The sequence below is a fragment of the Chinchilla lanigera genome, unplaced genomic scaffold, assembly GCF_000276665.1.
Source record: "Chinchilla lanigera isolate Chin_1 unplaced genomic scaffold, ChiLan1.0 scaffold00052, whole genome shotgun sequence".
In the NCBI taxonomy this organism is placed as follows: domain Eukaryota; kingdom Metazoa; phylum Chordata; class Mammalia; order Rodentia; family Chinchillidae; genus Chinchilla; species Chinchilla lanigera.
In genome coordinates, this window is record NW_004955453.1 from 11,254,289 (window position 1) to 11,275,264 (window position 20,976).

At 43.4% G+C, this 20,976-nt stretch overlaps 1 protein-coding gene across 2 annotated transcripts in view; it reads right to left on the reverse strand.

Annotated features, from left to right (window-relative positions):
* The window catches only part of Sgpp2 (sphingosine-1-phosphate phosphatase 2), a 117,914-nt gene that overhangs the window by 10,212 nt on the left and 86,726 nt on the right, over positions 1-20,976 (reverse strand). For both annotated transcript variants that reach the window (XM_005395497.2, XM_005395495.2), the window contains exons 3-4: positions 20,415-20,594; positions 17,344-17,433 (exon numbers count right to left, since the gene is read on the reverse strand). In XM_005395497.2, the coding sequence (XP_005395554.1) occupies positions 17,344-17,433; positions 20,415-20,594 (270 nt within the window). The remainder of the gene's footprint in view (positions 1-17,343; positions 17,434-20,414; positions 20,595-20,976) is intronic.

The window sequence follows — 20,976 nt, forward strand, 5'->3', positions numbered from 1 at the left end:
CAAGGAAGCAAAAGCAGCATAAACATGGAGCATACAGAATAGTAATAAAGAATCTAGGAAGGGGTAAATCTAGTAGCCGAGCTGCTAACACCAAGAGTGACATAAAATGCATACTGTTTTCTTATTTAATAATATAGCAAGAACATTTTCCATCTGAAAAGATACATTTCTAGCCAGGCATGGTTAGGGGCCCAGTCTGTAACCCTACTTCCTTGGGAAGCTGAGACAGGAAGCTCATAAGCTTGAGCCCAGCCTAGGCACCTCAGTGAGATTCTGTCCCAGAATCAAACTATAAAAAGGGCTAAGGATGTAGCTCCACAGCAGAGAGCTTCCTTAGCATGTGTGAGGCCCTTGGGTTCAATCTCCAATACTGGGAGAAAAAGTCTACAACCTCATATTTTTTATGGCTTCACAATAGCCACAAATGAGAAGTAGCAAGCAGAGTGTAAAGACTGATCCTTATTTTATATAAATATATATTTGCATGCATGGGTAAAATATCAGGAAATTTAAAAATTAAGAGTTTTTTTATGCTGAGATACTACAGATGATTATCTTCTCTATGCTGAGTATTTTCCAAATTCTAGTTAATTTCTACTATTTTTGTTATAATAAAAATGGAATGAAGGATTAAAAAATAGAAATATTAAAGCCAGAATGTTTTAAAATAGACTAAAGTAGGAACAATTTCTTTAATTTTCTTATCAACACAAAAAATGCGACGTCTTCAAGTATGTACCCGATAATCAGTGTATCATTTCTTCCTGACCTAAGTAACAATAAAAATAAAGGCACATAAGATGCGCTGCCAGTGTGCCCCCCCCGTCCCCCATGGGGCCCATTGTTTGAAATATAACCAACTCAATGATTATCCAAGGTTTAAATGCAGCCTTGAACAGCATTGGGGGAAAAAAACCTTTGCACAAAACTAGCATGTCCCAAAATTAAAATGCAGAAGGATTGAAATCTCTTTGATTCTTCTACTTATTCTCATCTTCAATTATAAACCTTCATATTCGATAAAAGTTTGAACTTTAGCTCATTACAGGAAACAATCACAGCGACAGGCAATGGGAAGTATTCAGAAAGGAATGTCAATAGAGCCATCCCATGCATCAGAGCACGGTTTAGCAAATGCTTATATAAACACATGAGATAGAGTGTTCTTATTCTTAGGCAAACAAGAACAGTCCTCCTTTTGGTAACTGTCTCTGGAAATTTCAACAGCAGCCCTTAACCCTGAGAACTCCCTAAGTTTCTGAATTCTGACCCTACCTCACTTTCCCATATGCAGTTTACTGCGACAAATTTACATTTGATTTCCAAACATCTTCACTGAAGAATGCTATTGAGCAGGCCAGCACAACACAAGGTTAGCTAGCTGGAAAGAAGGGGACAGAACAAACCCATTCATTCAATTGTTAGGAAAGAATGCATTCAGATCTTGGAACTATTTATGCAGAGAACTCTATGATTCTGGCATCTTCCCCTCTGCCGGGTCCCCTGCTGAGAATGTGAAGGGCCTTCTCTGCCCTTGGCTGCCTTCACAGACCAGCTGAAGCCGGGAGCAGAGTAAAAGCCAAGACCTGCTTCTTTGCAGATGTCATGAATGCTTTGAATGCAAACAGACACTGACATTAAAACAGCTCAAGTAAACCAAAAACCGGCAGTTATTCCACAAAATAACTCCAGTTAGAGATCAGTCAATGCTTCCTAGTTAACATACTCAGAATATTTATTCTTTTCCATGCGAGCTCAGAATTAGGCTGATTTCTGAGAACAAGGCCTATGAGATGCAATAGCAGCTGAATGGCAAGGGGGCGGCAACATTGTTCGTGAATATGAATATCAACGATTACAGGGAGAAGCCTACAAGTTACATAATTAGCATTTGTATAGGCGAGGAAAAGTGAATGCAGAAGCTCAAAAATATTAATTTTCTAATGAAGCACATCCACATCCACAGAGCTTGGTCAAAGGCGGAAGCCGGTGCCTTGCCACGTGGTGGAGGGACAGCATCAGGATCCCTTGATATGAATGGGCCCTTGAGTGGCCATTGTCACTGAAGCTCCCTCTGCCTGGCCTGACTGTCCCTAGAGTCACCGTAGGTGTTGCAGCATTCTTATCTAGGATCAACAGGCGTGGAAAGCCAAGGAGGTGAAGACCAGGCTATAACAAGACGCTCTGAAAGCTCACCGAGGCTCGGGAGTTCTCACACCAGGCAGCAGAGAGTGCGCCTGCTCTTACCCTCTGCACTTTCAGAACAAAAGCCCATCTGGGAAGGGGGTCTATCAAAAGCTTCACTAGAAGTTACGTTGACATTCTTGACAGAAAATGGTTTTCTGTAAGTGTCTTAAGAGAAATTGTACAGAAATGGTGTTGTGGTTTGGGCTTTTGCAAGGGGACAATATACTACAGAACACATATTTTAAAAGAGTATTTTAGAACGGTCTCCCAAAGAATCATACAAAGATAGTGCAGGAAATCTGGCCACACACTAAAGACCAAAAAATCCAGCTGAGAGCCTGGATCTCATGGTAATGTCCTGCACGAGTCCAGCTGAAGACCTAGGGCTCATAATAATGCCTCCCATGAGTCCAACTGGAGCCCAAGAGCTCATGATAATGACTCATGCAGGCCTGTTCCACAGATTCCAGCACAGGCTGGGAGCCCAAAGGTCAGTGGCAGAAGCTAGAAAGTCTGTGCCAGCAGGATGAAGGATCTGTGCTAGCAGGCTGAGGGATCTGAACTGGAGCTAGGAAGCAGTGCTCAAAGTAAGAACCAGAGTTCCCTTGAAAGGTATCACAGCCATCCTCAGCAACAGTGAGGTCCTGAGCTCCTCCAATGATGAGGAAAGCCGAGTTCCCATCAGGAAAGCCAACATGACAAGCTTCTCCAGGAGACTGTGCAGTGTACCATCTTCCCCTCCAGAGCCAGGAAGCGATGCTCAGAGTGGGGACCAGAGCTCCCCCAAAGTGAACCGAAGTGATTCTCAGCAACAAGGTCCAGACCTCCTTGGATGATGAGAACAGCCAAGCTCATTAGGAAAGCCAGCATGACAAGCTCCTCCAAGAGAACCAACAGTTCCTTACAGCTTCCAATAGCGTCTACCAGCTCCCAACAGCTTCCCCACAGCTTCTGTCATTCTGCCTCTCATGCTGCCGGCAACAATCCTCAAGTGGGCCTCACACACCCAGCGCCACGCTGATTCACTTCAGCTGGGGGTTACAAGTTGACCACCAGTTGTCAATCCACCACAGTTGGACACAAAGCAAAACCTCATTTCAATATCATATGGGGGCAAAGACCACCTAAAGATTATAGGAGGAAAATACTTTGTTCAGCTCACTATTTATTAGTGAGTAAAACCTCAGACTTAGTGCAGTGACATGATAGCTGGCTGAGTTCTGGCCAGTTAGAAATAAAAAACTGTCTTTCATTGAAAGAGATACCCGCAATGTTACTGTCGGTTGCCCGGTAGAATGCAAAGGCTGCTTGGTATAGACTCCAGAAATACTAAGGTAATAGTTCCTTATTAAATTGGCTATAGGATGTTCTGGTTCCTTCATTAAATCTTATATTGGAAACTTCATTAATTAATGAGTGGAATAAAATCTTTGACACATTCATTTTATATTTGGAAGAGTTATAATTTTACCAGTTAAAGATGATACTCTAGGAGGTAGATCATTAGGGTTTTTTTCAGGTGACCATAAAGAAAATTGGCTTAGGTGATTGAATATGTATATTCCATGTAAATAACGATTGCAGTTTTAGTCTTGTTTTCCTTTGGACAGTCTCCTTAAATGGCACTGGTGTGCTAAAAAGGTAAGCAAGGCAGATACTATGTTCCTTAAGATGACACTATCATAAGGTATTATTAGATACTTTTTACAATCTAAATATTAACTAGAAAGATATTAGAGTATTTTATATGTGTTTACACTTTATTCCTTACACAGCATGATTTAGAAAAGAATCACTCACTTGTCATGGCTTTACAGACTCCAACAAGCCCAAACAGCAGATCTTTATGAAACAACACAATTTCTCCACCCATAATTCACAATAATATGAACAATTCTAACTGCGGTGAGTGGCAGCTTGGCAGGCTGTAGGATAATGACACTGGAGCACACCAGCTTCTAGGCAGGTTATAACACTCTCTTTGACAACTGGTAAGCAGCTTGCAGGAATGACAGGTGTAGGGAAGGGCGAGCTGCTAGAAGACACAAAAGACACTGTCAAGCCTGTAGGCCATGTTTCTCACGTCTGGGTGGGCAGAGAGGCCCCTGAGCCCCAAGAGAACAGGAGAGAGTCGTGTTCAGGGGAACAGAACTGTGAAGCAGGTCCGTGCAGGCGGAGATTTAACTGGTATTGTTCCTGTATTTGCAGGATGGATGTGTGTGTAGATGGCCAGCGTGCTTTCCACACTGGGTCTTGCATTTAAGTCTACTAGAAAGCTCTTTAAAATGCAGGTTCTGATCTGGGAGCTCAGGGTGGGGGACCTGAGAGTCTGCATTTCTGAAAAGTTCCGGGTAACCCTGAGGACTGGGTCAGGAGGTCACACCTGTGAATTCTGGAAGTCCACCTCACCTTGCTAATAGCACAGGCCAGTGTGGGGTCTTCCTGCGAAGTGTGGTGTGTCTGAGCATCTGGCGTGCTTTCTAGTAACACAAATAAAAACTTCTGAATTATATTCATGCCATATTCAACAGTGATATTAGAGCCTTAAAAGTCCTACAGTGATATTCCAACATAGTAATGTTAGTGCATGGAGACACAAGACAGATTTGAAATTTTTTTGTAGACCTGGTGACCTGGGTTCTCATATTCAGAGGAAAACCAAATCTAGCCCTGTTGTTTGTCACTGTCCCTGGGCACGCTGTCTTGCAGCCTTGGAGCCTGGATCCCTGGAGTACCCTGAAGCTCTCTGCCTAAGAACTGGATACTTCTGGAGATTTAAAAATACCAGTCCAGCGCTGCAGACTGTTCTAGGGAAGTCAGATAGGGTATGTTCTCTCTTTAATGACACCAGACCATCTCAAGTACAGAGATTTTCACCTTGTCAAGTGAGAAGATGGCAAAGCCATTTAAGTTTATTCCAATAGAGAAATAGGCACAAGGTTACAGGGTTGAGGTACCAGGGCCCTTGGTTTTCACACATGTAGTAGAGAGTATGGCACGTATTATGGTTTGGGTCTGGATGTCCCCTCAAAGACTCATACAGTCCTCGGAGGCAGGCTTATCAGAAGTGACTGAATCTCGAGTTTGAGACTGATTCATGGTCCAATGCTGGAAACACAACAAGCTGATTCCAAAATTTATATGGAGGCACCAAGGACCAAGAATAGCAAAGACGATTTTAGAGGGCTATGAAATTAGAGGGCACTTACAATTGACATCAATACTGATTACCAGGCTGCAGTAAATAAGACAGTGGTACTGGCATGAAGATGGATAAGTGCGCTAATGGGAAAGGAGCACAGAGTGTGCATATAGAGAGAAACAGCTGCTTGATTTATGACAACATTGCTACTTCAGCACACAGAGGATCATCCCTTCCACAAATGGTGCTCCATAAATTGGATATTCATATATAAAAAATAAATCACACAAGCAATTCCAAGCAGGTTGTAGATATAAGTAAGAAGAGAAGAATGATAAAACTTCTCAAATATGAAAGACTATTTTCATGACCTTGTGATGGGAAGAGTATCTTAAACAAGATGCAACATGTTGTTCCCACAATGTAAAGATCGATGAATCGGACTGCATTAAAATGTAAAGCTTCTGTTCACCAAGTGACTCCAATGACATGTGGTGTGTGCCTGGAATCCCAGCACTGTGGAGACTAAGGCCACATTTCTTGTCCTGGGCAACACTCAGTATCAAAATAAAAACATTTAGAAAGGCCAAGGGATGTCGTTCAGTGTGACGGCCCTCAGTGGTACTAAGGATTGGTTTGATCCTTAGTACCACAAATAAAATAAATAAAACAAACAAAACAAAAACATTGGAAGAGAAAGCAATACGTAATGTGGGAAAAGAAATTCACATAGCTATATATGATCAGTGATGAGTCAGTAAAACCAAGACAAATAATCCAGTAAGAAATGGGTATAAGCCTACCGGGTATCCCCGACAAAGGAGGAGACCTAAATGGCCAATAAAAATGTGAGAAAGGCCCAGACGCCATTATTCACATAAAAGAAAACCAAATGAAATACTAAGACACACCTCCTAGAATGGCTAAAATGAAAGTGACACGAACAAGTGCAGGCAAAGATGTGAGGACTGGAAATTCCACAAACTAGTGGTAAGCGTGCAAATTGGCACAATTCTGGGAAAACTGCTACAATGGTAGACACCAAAGCTGAAGATGGGCCTCCTTTCTGACCCAGCAATCATACTCAAGAATGAAACATACATTTTCTCTGAAATAAAGATCAGAGCAGCATCGTATAGCAGGCTAGAACTGGAAACAACACAAGTATTCATCAATAGAAGAGAGGAGGTGTGGCGTATTCATGCAACTGGGTACTATACCTTAAAAGTTAATGAACTAAACCTACAAAAAATAAATAAAGCTACATACATGGGTGACCTTTACAAACAGAAGAGTGAGTTAAAGAAGCTCAAAACAAGAAATCACACTATGTGATTCCAATGACAGCATGTGAAGTTCAGCCAGCCTGTGGCGCCGCAGAGGTGAGGAGTGTGTTCTTTTGGGGGAGCGGCAGGGTGGACGGCATAGGAGAACCTCTGAGCTGTCGCTGATGCTGTTTCCTAATGTGAGTGGTGTTCACCGTGTGTGTGGGTTCACTTTGTGAAAATTAATTCATCTGCACATTTATTATTTGCGTGCTTTTCTCTGTGAGTGGTTCACATCAAAAAATTTTTAAGAGTTAAAAAAAATCCTTTTTTAATGTTGAACCAAAAAAAAAGTGAGGATCCTAGGGTTAGATCCCACATGTCTTGTCCTTTTTTTGTTGTTTTTTGAGGCAGGGTCTCACTAGGTAGTATGTAGCCCAAGCTAGCCTTGAACTCACAGTCATCCTCCTGCCTCGGCCTCCCCAGTGCTGGGATTAAAGGCGTGTGCCACCACACCTGTCCTCCAACATTGCTCCTTAATCTCTAGGCACTAAGCCTAAGAACCAGATATCAGGATCCATATTCATAAAATTCTCAGCCCTCTAGGGACTGAGGAGCTTCCTTCTCCATCCTGGCTAACTCACGGTCTCTTTTACCAGATGAGACTACAAGGCATAGAGAAGCAGGTCTTGAGAAACTCTTGCCAGGAGTCTTCTCTCTCTCCTAAGAATTGGTCCCTCAGAGAGCTTCAGAGTCTCACACCGCTGGCCCCCTGCGGCAGGACCACTTCTCAGATGTCTCTGTGCCTTCCACAACTTATTCTTGGAGCTTTAGCGGTACAAAAGTGAGTGCCCCTGCTTGCATGGTGTTTGCTGTTGCATGACGCTTCAGGTCACGTTTTTCATGAGTGACAATTTATTCTCAAAGGCAAAACAAAATAAAGTTGAAAAAATTAGCCATATGATCTGACCTGGCCTCCCATGGTAAATGCAGTATTTAGACAAGTGGGTGAATCTTGTCAAATCTGACTCAACAAAGTGCAAAGAAATGAGGGGAGACGAGTAGATCTATCAAGAGATGACAGATAATAGTGGTTGCAATCCACTTAATATTTCCTGTGTACCTATTGCCAGGTACCCTGCTAGGAACTGGGGTGAAGGTGGGTATAAAAAAGTGAAGAAAATGAGATTCTTACCCTCAAAGACTCACAATTTAATAAGACAAATGGACATGAATATACCAACCATATACCTATATCATAGCTTGCTCTTACTGCTAAATGATATGTATACACTAAAATGTACTGTGACCTAGGGGGCTTTGAAAATATCTCTTAAGTATTCTTTAATCTACAGACTGAAATAAAAATATTTGCATTTAGGTCAAAATGGATTAAGGATCTAAATTTTAAAACAGAAACTCTAAGTCTCCTGGAAGAGAAAATAGGCAGAAATCTTAAAGACACAGGTGTAGGTAGAGACTTCATGAACAAAGTCCAGGTTGCACGGGAAATGCTACAAAGGATCAACAACTGGGATCTCATCGTATCAAAAAGCTTTTGCACATTAAAATAAATCACCAACAGAGTGAAAGGGCAACCCAAAGAGTGGGAAAAATTTTTAGCCAGTTATCCCTCAGACAAAGGACTTATATCTAGAACATATAAATAATTGAAAAAATGAGGCCCCTCAAACTGGAAGACCCAGTCCAAAAACGACATCTGAGATGAATATGTACTTCTCAGATAAAGAAATATAAACAGCAAATTAATACATGAAAAAATGTTCAACATCAATGGTCGCTGGAGAGATGCAAATTGAAACAAGACTGAGACTCCATCTCACCCCAGAAAGAATGGCTATCATCAAGAAATCAACCAACAACAAATGCTGATGGGCATGTGGTGATAAAGGAACCATCTGCACTGTTGCGGGGAGTGTAGATTGGTGCAACCACTGTGGAAATCAGTGTGGAGATTCCTCACAAAACTAGGACTACAGGTACCATTCAACCCAGCTATTCCCCTTCTAGACATCTTCCCAGAAGAATTAAAACAGCATACCACAGCGATATATGCACACTCATGTTTATAGCAGCACAATTTGTAATAGCTGAATCTTAGAAACAACCCAAATGTTCATCAGTTGAGGAATAGATAAAAAAGATGTGGTCTTTTTATACAATGGGGTATTACTCAGCCATAAAGGTGGATAAACTTGAGGGTTTTACAGGTAAATGCACGCAACTTGAGACCATACTCATAAGTGAAATAAATCAAACTCACATGTGTAAACACTGCATTGTCTCCCTGGTGTGAGAAACTGAAAGACTAAATAAAGTCTAAAAGGTACAATAGATATTGTGAAATGGGAAGAAGCTGTTAAAAAGGAAAGAGGAGCTGGGGTGAGGGGAAGGAGAAAGGAAGGAAGGGGAAAGGAAAAAAATGCAAAATAGTTATACTACTAATACGAGTTTCTCTTAGTTCACTGAAAGAAAGATTTGTGCTAATATTGTTTGGACAATTTCTCATGTCTATATCTTGTGCTCCAAGTAACTACTTTGACTTCTATTGTTTCTTTTTTTCTTTTGGTACCGGGAATCGAACTCATGACCTCAGGCTTGCCAGGCAAGTGCTTATGCCACTGAGCTATATACCTGCCCCTGAGTAACCACTTTGAAGATAACCATATGCAATGTATTAACCACTGTTATTCTCCTATTATTTTGCTTTAAGATTGTTTTTTCCCATAAAATAAAAAAATTAAAAAATATTTGTATTTAACATTAAGTAAAGATCAGAAAATTCATAGTCTTGCCTTTATTGTTGCTGAGAAAGTGCACATGGACTGCTGTTTTATGGCATAAATGATGCATTTACACCCACTACCATTCACTGCATTTGGCTTCCAGTTCCACGAATCTTGACAAAGTGCTCTCAGGTAGCAGCCAGAGTCAGCTGCATCATCCCTCCAAAGACTCTTCCATGCTGCCCCCACAGACAAGACGCCCACCCATGCCCCCAGCTCCTGGCAACCACAGATCTTTCCTCCATCACTGGAGCTTTGTCACTCCAGATGTCATGGGATCAAACAGCGGGCAGCCTTCCAAGCATGGCGTCTTTCCTTCAACATGATTCGCAGGAGAACCATACAAGGAGGGGTTGCAGGCATTAGTTCTCCTTTTATTACTGCTGAGTTGTAACCATAGTTTGTTTAATATTCACCAGTTGAAAAGCATCTGGGTTGTTTCCAATTGTTAGAGATTAGTAATAAAACCCTACATCAGTAAATATTTGATTACAGAATGCTAAGAAGCTGAATGTCTTGCCCATTTGTTTAATTGGGCAAATCCTTACTGTCATACCTCAAGTCGTTTCCCATGTCACTCCGTTTTAAATAACACTGCAACCATACTCGAACGTCTCTATGATTTTTTAAATTATTCTTTAGGGCAAGCTTTTAGAAAAAATTCCTAGGTCAAATGTATGCATCATACGTTTTATTGTTTTTGGTACCTACTGTATTAAAAGATCTCTTTGTGAGCCAGGTCTGGTGGTACATGATTGTAATCCTGGCGACTCTGGAGGCTGAAGCAAGAGGATCACAAGTTTTAGCCCAGCTGGGACAACTTAATGAGATCCTGTCTCAAAATAGAATAAAACAGGCCACGATGCAGCTCAGTGGTACAGTGCTCATTCTAGCATGTGTGACACTTTTGAGTTCAGTCCCTAGTAGTAACGACGAAAACAAAAAAGTCCTTTATGAGAATATTCCTTTTCTCAATTCTTTTTTCAACACTGTCATTCATTTGTTCATTTGTTCGTTCATTCATTGTGGTTCTGCGGGTGGAACCCAGGGCTGCGCATGTGCTAAGCAAAAGCAAACACAAGGGAAAAAATTGGTATACATATTTACCCAAGGAGCCAAAGATGTGAATCTTTTTGTAAAAATGATTTAAATATTGCCAGTATTACTGGTTAAGATTAAAGACAGCTTAATTCTTATCAGTTTAATTTTAAAAGGGTGTAAATAAATGAAAGGTCAGAGTTGTTTTTACAAAAGTTAACTTCCCAAATTTCAAAGACAGTGTTTTTTCCACTGAGAGACATCAATAAGCATGCAGAAAAATTTCACCCTTCCGTAAACCTGCGGCACACCGTATAATCGAAAACACGACTGCCTGATAAGAGAAATATTCAGAGGTGGGCTCTCATGGAAAGTCTATCGAATTCCTTATTCTTGCTTATTTTACCAGTATCTGGGATTCACCTGGGAACACAAACACGACACACTATAATGCCAGACCTCAGATCTGGGCTCTGCCCCTGGATGTTTTTATTTATTTAGATGAAGTGGGCGCATTCCCAACATGACCCAGAGCTCTGTCTTGGACAATACGGGGCTTAGGGGACACTGCTGAGTCCTGCTCACTGAGATGAGCCCCCCGGCCCCCATGGCACCTACTCTGAGAAGCTAGTCTTCCTGTCTACTTGCCACAGCCAGAGCTTCAGGAGTCCCTGCCCCATCCACATCCACACAGGTCCTTTCTGGATTTAAAGCACATCCAGAGCCCTGCTCATCCCACTCTTCCACAACACACAATCTCTACCCCCCAGTCTTGGTTTTTTAGATAGCATTGGGACAGGAGGTAAAAAATCCATTTGTGTGTGTTTGCTATCAGGGACACACGCTGCAGGCAGTACTCCTGAGGAACAGCGCTAAGTCCTAATTTTGATTCAATGCATACAGACGCATGAAATGCCTTCAGTTTCCCTCCAAAGGAACCCCTGTCCCAACTTCTCCTGTAGTGGTTAACTAGTAAGGACTTATTTTGCTTAAAAAAAAAAAAAAAATCTTTAAAAACAAGAGAGTTTGAATGTTTTACCATGGGTGCTTATTACTTTTGAAACCAGAAATAATTCTCTATTTTTATGAAAGGGTAAAAATATTTTGTCTCCAGGGTAAAGAGAAAACAATGGACATAATAACGTGGTGATTGATGCTCAGAAACACAACCCAAGTCCCCTTTTATCTCAGTAACAAACTCACCCAGTAGGGTATAACAGAAAGTAATGCTTGCGAGGGTATAATTTATATTACAATTGGCTCTTTCCTCATGTTAAGCAAGGCACTGTAAAGTAAGATTCTTTTTTTTTCTTTTTAAGTGGTTTCAAACAACTTGAAACACAAACCAAAAAATGCTGTCGTCCAAAGCCAGAACAGAGTTTTGTATGGTCTGCAGATAATTTAATATTTGAGAAGCCTTTTCAATGTTCTCCAACTCCAACCAAAACTAAAGCAATACTGGGGGAAAAATATAAATGAGTAAGCAAATAAAACCTAATATTTACATAATTATCCACAGATCAAACCATTTGGAGACAATGAAACAGAACAACATTTCAGCTAGTTCACATCAAAATAATGGGGGGGAAAAAAACCACTCACCATGTGTTCATAGTTTTCATATCCATTAATTTAACAATGCACATTCTGGCTAATTTTACTGTTAATATATTTGGGATGATTCTTTATCGGGCAAAGGCTTTACAATCGGCACGATGTAATTGAATGATTCAGGGCATCACAAATAGAGTGTGACCAGCCCTCTTCATCTGCTGCCCACTCCTTCTCCACAAACACAAACATAACATTACATCCAGTTTCTGAGCCTTTGAAAGGACTGGAAGATGCCGTGCTGTAGCAGGAGACAGTGTACCACTGGGGCTTTCTCTCCCCTCTTCTTAACCAGTGGTACTTTATTCTGGAGAACTGCCACTCCCGTGTGCCAGCTCTAACCTTAACCCTGCTGCCAGTCACAGCCCTACCCAAGCAGGCTGGCTCCTAGCCCGGCTAGCCTACACCCCTGGGGCAGCACTGGCGCAGCACTGGAGTCTTAACCAATTAGAGATCACTCTGTTTTTTTTTTTTTTTTTTCCAGTACCGGGAATCGAACTCATGACTTTGCACTTGCCAGTCAGGCACTGTGCCACTGAGCTAAATCCCCAGCCCCTAGAGATCACTCTGGAAACACTCCTCACTCGGTCCTCTCAGGAGCACAAGAGACAGAATCTGAGCCCAGAGCGCCCTGGTCCGGCCTCAGGCAGAGTGACAGTGGAGAGCACAAATCCATCGTGTGAGGACATGTTTGGGAAAGAGGGAGTAAGAAGCTTCTGGTGAAGGTCAAGACCTGGGGTCCCTCTCTTCTCCTGACCTTCTCATGCTGTGGTTATTAAAAACCCATAAATTTCCCTGTAAGCTTATGCTGGTTTGAGTTGGTAGAGGGAGTGCTGGGTCCACCCAAACATCTCACCTTCATCAGCCTGAGAGTTGTTTCAGAGCTAGTAAAGCTCTGTGATAGGAAAAGCCACCCTGTTTCTCGCCCCTCCTGGGGCTAAGTTTTCTAGACTAACTGTCTTGAATTCCAGGAGATAACCAAGACAACATGAAGTCACACATGAATAAATTGATTTTGTACATCCCTGATTCGCTTTGAATGCTTTTCACTGTGGGAAATATAAAACTTAAAAATAAACTGGTTTAAGCAAGGAAATGCTTAATTTTGTTCCTACCTCAAAATTTTGCTCCTACCTCAAACTTTTGTTCCAGCCTCAGTGGTGAGCCCAGAGTAGTGCGAGCCCAGGAGTGGTACTTTCAGCCACTCAAGGATGCTTTATCTCCTTGTTTTGACATAACACCGCTGGCTTCTTTTAAAGTCCCCTTCCCCTTGAGGGCACACACGGCTGACTGTCAGGTGCGACTGGACTCTGTCATAACCTATGTCCTGCAGAAGATAGATGCATCTCCTCCATGCATAAGCAGCGTGCTCAGATTTGGAAATAATATTCCGGCCATGGTGTAAGAGCAGCTTTGGGCTATATGTGGGAGCTGGATGGACTCAGTCTGGTGACTTCCTGGCTAACACCTATGTAGGAAGGGAGGGCCGGGGTGTGCATCATATCTTATATCTTTCTCACATAGCCTCCTTGGTTGGTAGAAGAGAGAGAGAGGCCTTTCCCTGAGGTGCAGCCAGGGTCGGGGTGGTGACACAGCTGACAAGGAGGATTGCCTGCATGGGTGCGATAAATTATTTTCCTCAGGAGTTGTCTTTCTGCCTCTGCACTGAGAAGTGTTTATGTAAAGCCGGCTGCCAGCTGGATGGCAGACGTACGTGCTGTGAGCCTCACAGCCCCGTGTGACTGGGGGCCTGTGTTGTGCCTGACAACACGCAGTGGGTGCCTACCCAGCCGCCCCCAGCCTCCTGCCACCTTCCAATCAGGTTGTGTTCAGGTGCCTGCCCCTGCCCAGAGGTAAAGGACTATTGACGTTCACCCCACTCATGACACTCAGCTCTGACTGCACTATCAAATCAACTAGAAAGCTGTGAACAAGGACCAGCGTGCGGGACCCACCTCTCGAGCCTAAATTTTAAATTTAAAACAGCATATATTTATTATAAATAAGCAACGTGCTTTATTAATAGTGAAGTATGTTGTGATTTGGAAGGGGGCTGGAATACGAGGGCGCTCTGGCTGACTTGCCCTTAGAAGGTGGGGTCTGGCCAGCAGAGGTGGCCCACTGTGGCCCTCCCCCCGGTAGAGTTTCTTTCCCTGCTCGGCACCTCGTTTCCCTCTGCTTCCTGGCTGCTGTGAGGCGAGCAGCTTTCCTCCGCCCAAGCCCTGCCCCCAACCATGTAAGGACTCAAACTTCTAAACAATGAGCCAAAATTAACTTCTGCTCCTTTCAGTTGTGGGTGTTGGGCTTTATGTCCCAGTGACAAGAAAGTGAGTAAGATGATACACATAGCATAAAATCCTCCATCTTAACCACTCCATACTGTACAGTACTGTGGGCTCCAGTAGGAAGTACATTCTCAGGGTTGTGCAGGCATCACCCGTGCAACTACTCCAGGCTCCTCATGTGAGAGGAACCACCTCTCCCCAGACCTCTTTCTCATCTTGTATTCCTGACACTTGACACCCACTAAATAATAACTCCTCTCTCCTTCCCATAGTCCATCCATTGCCTTCTGCTACTAGAAATTATGTACTACGGTGTCCCAAGCCATGCTCTGGTGCTGCAGCCTGACTCATACTGGGCCTGAGCCTAAGTCAGGATCCAAAATCCACATCAACTACAATCATGTGTGTGACAGAAGTTCCGGGATCTGACAGTGGAATGGGACAGGGATGGGAGGAATAGATGCGATGTGCCAACTTCTTCTGGCTTAGATGCTCCACAGTGAATGGCTGTACCTTATGGTAGTGGTGCGGGCCTGTAATCTGCACTCTTGAGGCTGAGGCAGGAGGATCATAATCCAGCACAGCCTGTGCAATTTAGAGACATAGTGAGACCCCGTCTAAACAAATAGGGTTGGAGTTGTAGTTCAGTGGGTCAAACCAAACCAAACAAAACGAGAGAGAAAGGCTGTGCTGATTCCTTCCATCTGAATGAGAGATGATCTTCCCACAAATATCTGCTTCTCCATCGCCATAAGCCACTTTTAAAAGAAAAACGTAGCCATATTTTTATTGAAGTGGCTTTTGTGTGCTCTTTGTTCACTTCTGTAGCTCCACATTCTTGTGTTTAGTTTGGTTTTAATTTTAACCTGAGTGTCCAAGATCCTTTTTATGAAATACTATAGAAATGAGAAAGTAGCCCCAGGGAAGTCACCCTTAAGAGTTCTGAATTCCACCTTGAAATCCGCAGGTGGATTTGGAAACAACCGCCTTGCCATGCGGCACACTGTGCAGCAAACCGGGAGTGCCCTCCTCACCAGGGAAGAAATGAGCAAAGATACACCTTGGCATGTAGCATACCAAAACTAGGATGGGTCAAAGGGGAAAGGAAGGAAAGCAAAATGGAGAAAAATGCAAGTTAGCGCTACTATTAGTGTCTCTTAGTTCACTGATGCGGAAGGTTCATGCTAATATCGATTGGAGAAGTTTTTGTGCCCATATCTTCTACTCTGAGTAACTACTTTGAAGATGACAATATGCAATGCATTAACTCTTGTTATCTCTTAGGATTGTGGTATAGCATTCTGTTTTACCTTTTTTCCATAAAATAAAAAAAAGAAAGAAAATGTGATATGTGTACACGATGGAGTACTACTCAGCCATGGAGAAGGAGAAATAGGAATCATTTGTAAGAAAATGGATGCACTTTGAGACCACAATACTATTAAGTGAAATAAATCAGACACACAAATATCACGTGGTTTCTCTTCTGTGAGAAACCCCAAAGAGAAAGAATTTAAAGAGCAAAATGAGAGGCAGATAGGAAATAGGGAGGTTGACTGTGTGGAGATAGGAAGGTGAGGGAGACATGAGGGCAGGGAGAAGGGGAAGAAAAAGTGATTATGATGCGAATGCAGATGCACCGGTTCCCCAAGATGAATGTGATGAGTGTGCAGCACAAACATACACTAACAAAAATGGAGAAGCTGTACTAAAATTGTTTACCTCAGATACTGAGTTTTGGGCATTCATTACATTTTGTGCCTTCCCTGTGTCATCCGAGGGTGGCCCTGGCTCCCGTTGCAGTTGGCATCTCCTTTGCTTTGTCCCTGGTAACCACCCTTCCGCCTTTCTAGGATTACCCACTCTGGGCACCGAGGAGCAACGCAAGAAGGTCCCGGAGGGGTGGCCTCCTTGCAAGGTCCTTGGCTAATGTTAATCTTGGGGCCCTGCAGTCAAAATGAAGTAAACGCACAGGGCACATTTGTTTTTAAAGCAGTCTTCTTCAGTGATGGTAATGAGCGACCCTGTGATTAACCGAGGCCAACTTTATGCTCTTCGGCTGCTGTGCAACCAGATGATGCATGAGACAGTGGAGTTTTCAAGGGATTTTAACTGTGCTCACTGTGGCAGCCCTGGAAAAAAATTCCTAAGGTAATAAAAGAACGGATGAAGGACCTCTTAACCAGGGATGTGTCTCCCTGTTCCCTCCACTACCTCCAGACTAAAACAGCATGCAGAGGAGAGAAGTCAAGGGCCCAGGTGCCTCTGATTGGCAGGGGCTTAGCATGTGAAGCCATGAAGACTTACGCATTTCCGCCCCAACTTCACAAGGACCGCAGTGACTGCTGCGTCCACCCACATCCTTGATTCTGAGTGTTCCACGTTGCTTGTTGCATCCACAGTTAGCCAATGGGAAAAGAAATTAGCTAGGTCCCCTTTGTCATCCAAGCCATTGGTCAAGTCTTCGGGATCTTTACATTTTACCACTGTTTCTATGCGAGCATCCTGATGTAATCACTGAACTCCCTCATCAGGGGAGAAATATAATTAGGGTGGACCCTTGACTTGCGCGCTCAATTTGTTCCCGAGAGCGGGTTGTAACTCAAGTTGTCAGTTGAAGGCTCAGGCTCCTCCACACGGCCTTCAAAGTCTCTCTCCGGTACCCAGGTGGATCTCAGTGTCCTTAGAGAGCCTTTGGCCCATGATTTCTCAATTAACCTCATACAGGAAAGGATGCTGTAATGTTCCTGCCGGAACTCTTTAAAGGTTAAATCTGTATCTGAGACCATCTGGAAGCGCAAGTGGTCAGAATCTGGTCATAACTCAAGACTTTGGTCATAAGTTAAAACTAAAATTCTGGTCATGACCCAATGTTGTTCCTATGGCAGGCCAGTTGTAACTCGAGGGTCCATTGTATATATGCAAATGATTTTATAAATAAATAGCATGAGGAAGACAAATGGAGTGCAATTATTCAGTCGCCAGGCGCCCTGCCCACACAGCCTTACCAGGACTGTATGCATCCCAGTGTAGAGTCTGCTGAGACACACCAGGGTGGAAAACAGCACAGCCATCGCCAGCCCCAACACAAAAGGGTACTGTGGGGGGGAGAAGAGAAAATGGGAAATTAGAACATGCGCAGATACCTACGATGTGGCAGCATAGGTGGTAAGGATTCACTACACTGTCACTCCCAGTCTGCCCCATACCCTGGAGCAGCAATCCACTACCTGACATTTCAAACATAGGGCAACAGACGAAAGGGAAGGCCAAGGTGCCAGGAGCACTGCTGTGGGAGAATTTCCCAGCATCTAAACAGGCGAACGACAAGCAGAGCTTGGTTTCAAGACTCCTCACCACCACTCCCGTGCTGGCATTTGTGCTGCAGTAAATAATTCTTAGTTTTATCTAGTCTTTAGTTAGAACTTGAAAAATAAACTGTTTGACCAAAAAGCAATGTAATGGGCCAGTGCTATAGTCTAAAAGTCTCAATAAATAGCCTCTCCTTCTGAAGAGAAAAATGAGTCCAAGTTAAAAAGGGGTGTACAGATGTCAAAGCAAGAGTCTAGACTCCGTGAAACTTGAGGCTGCTTCTGAGCAGAAATAGCAGCTGGAGCACTCTGGCCTGTGCTGAGCCACATAAGGAACGCTGAGACTCTGCTTGTAAACACGATGTAGAGCTATAACCCTTTTGCTTGAAGGCATCTGTGATCCACTTGCCCCTGTGCTATTTCACAGTGATGAAAACAGAGCAAATAGAGCGCTGTCTGTACTTTGTTTTCCTCTGCCACTTCATCTTCACATGATCCTATGAAATACGTTCTATTCTCAGCTCCCCTAATCACGATAATAAATTACATTAGCATTGAACTTTGTCACAAGAGGCTTTTCCCTCAATCATTCCATTTGATCCACAGCAGAAGCCAGGGCTTGGGGAGGGGAGAGAAATGATTCCCCACAATCAGTGACAGAGTTAGAACCAAAGCCGTGGCTTCCAAGTCCGGTGTGTTGTTTCACAGGTAATACGCGAGTATAAAAACACTGGGTTATATATCTTCTCTTAAGAGTTTTTTAAAATTTTGAGGCACAGTCTTGGTAAATTATCTGGGCTGGCCTTAACCTTGGGATCCTCCTGCCTCAGCCTCCTGAGTAGCTAGAATTACAGACGTGTGCCACCATGCCCAGCTTCTCTTAAGGTTTGTCACTGACTGCATCTCAGATTTGAATCAAAAGCTGCTAAAAATTAATGAGTTCATGTATTTTGAAGTTACATTTGGGCCAGTTGGCTCAAGTAAATACATATTTAGAACTGTGTATTAGAAAATAACCTAAGTCGCTAAACGCAGAGTCTGTCAAAAAAGGTATACACACTCCAGCAGCTTGCCATACTAATTAATGCCTGGAAGCTGAGGGCCACCATCTGTAATGGCAGGAGCCAAAGGGACTGCACTAATCTCCTGATGCCTCAATAAATTCAACATTACAATATTTATCATTCAAAATCAAACAGAAAAGAAACTGACAGTAGAACCGGGGCCTCATGAAAATCAGTGCGTCATGTGACCGAAAGAATTCTTTAGGGAGGAATAAGTGATTTAGATAATAGGACACAGGGACATCAGGTCTTTCTCAAGCGGGAAGGGGATCAAGAGCTGGAGGTACGGGGCAGGGAGAGGAAAGGGGATGAAAAAGGAGTTAAGATGCGTTATGTGCATGGACCAACTCCTCACCAGGAATGTAAACACTATGTGTCACAAACATGTACTAATTGTAAAAATGAGTGTGTGAATGGTGGCTGTCATCACTGTGGTTGTTTTTACTTCATTCCTACAGCCTGCTTCTCCTTACTGCTTTTTCTCCTGGTAACATTAGCATGCTCACAGAGAGGCAGACAGCAGCCCCACAGAGGCAGGCTGGCACTCAGCCCACCATGTCACAGGGGGACAGGTGACCCAGCGTACTGCAGAGCCCAGAGGTCTGCATCTTGATAATCCAGACCGGACTGAGAGCTCAGACACTGTTTACTCCTAGCATGGCACTTAAGTAAGTCATTGTCATGACTTACACGGTCATGATTATATCTGGTTGGATAAACCCTTATAAGAGTCCCTGTATCATTAGAGAATGCAGGTCACCCCAGGGGGCCAGGTAGAAGGCTAAGAAGCAGAGCAGATGCCTGGCACTAGTCCTGACCTCTTCCCACCACCTCAGGCTCAGGCCCCCCCTCTGCATAATGCAGAATACACACTTCTTGATGCTTGGGGTAAAAGGGAAGGGCGAAACAATACTGCCATCCACCTATCAGACTGCTGGATTTCGTAAAAGACAAAACTTCCAACAGCTAAACGGCAAAATAAATGAAATTAAGCACAAAATTGAAGCAGCATGTCTCAAATAGAAGAAAACAATGCAAAAAAGAAAAAAAAAAACCTTCACCGAAGTAGTACTCCAACTTTAAAAAGTTGTATTATAATTGGCATCTAAGCAGATAGTAAGTAAAGTTCTGTTTTCAACATTTATTAATCTCCTGTCATTTAGAAAGTTCTGAAACAATTTGGAGCCATCACTTCTGACGGCTGAGCCCTCAGCAGGGCAGAGGCATCCTTGGAGGGTAATTTGGGGTGCAGACTCTTTCCCGCCCCAGGCCCTGGGGAGTCTGGCAGGGGGATTTGGAGGAATCATCTCTGCCCCGCAGGATCATTCTCCAGGCTCAGAAACGCTTTGTGTCTGTTGCGAATGGAGTTAGAGCACAATTGCAGTCTGTCTCAGCACAGCTCAGCATAAAAATGCTTCCTGGGGGAGGGAGGTGACACACGTAGGTCACCTGGGCAGCCTGTGATCCACTGGCTGTCCTGATGTGATTACTAATGGTACCCACTTTCATTCCCAGCAAATCTGCTGGAGTGCTGAATCATATGGTCACTTTATTAAGGAAGAAATTGTCAACAACAGCTCAAGAGGTTTCCTTTCCCCTTAGTTCTTACTCACAAGCTTTAAAGTCCCTCAAAGCATTCTTAAGAGAAATTTGTGCATTGCACCTGTGCTCACAGAACCATTGTTTGGAGTCGGGTTGCCTTACCTGGTATCTGTCCATGGTGGAGATCAGCAGCGTGAAGGAAATGGCGGTGGCTGCCATGGCGTGGGTGGATGGCATCCCGAACTCAGCCATTACTCTCTTTTCCAGTTTCACCACGGGAGGGGAGGAGGGGCGGGGCCACTTCAAGATGTCTTTGGCTACCTGACCAACATACATCACCAGCTGCGAAAACACAGGACTGAAGTAAGTCTACCAAATAAGGAAAATAAGTGAGTTTCGAGATGTTGACAGATTTACTTTGGGTCCCCAGTTTGTTAGTTAAAGACTTCTTTCTCTCTGACCAGTTACTTATTGGGAAAGTCCTGGAGGGTGATATCTTCGCTGGTAAATAGACACCAGGCTAGCAGGGTCTGGTAATGCAAGCCTGTATCCCAAGCATGCTGGGAGGCTGAGACAGGAAGATGGAAAGCTCAAGCCTGGCCTGGACAACTTAGTGATTTAGTGTGACCTAGTCTCAAAAAATGAAAAAGGGGCTGAGGATGTAGCTCAGTGTGAAAGTTCTGGGTTCAGTTCACAATAGTGGAAAGAAAAGAATGAAAGAAAG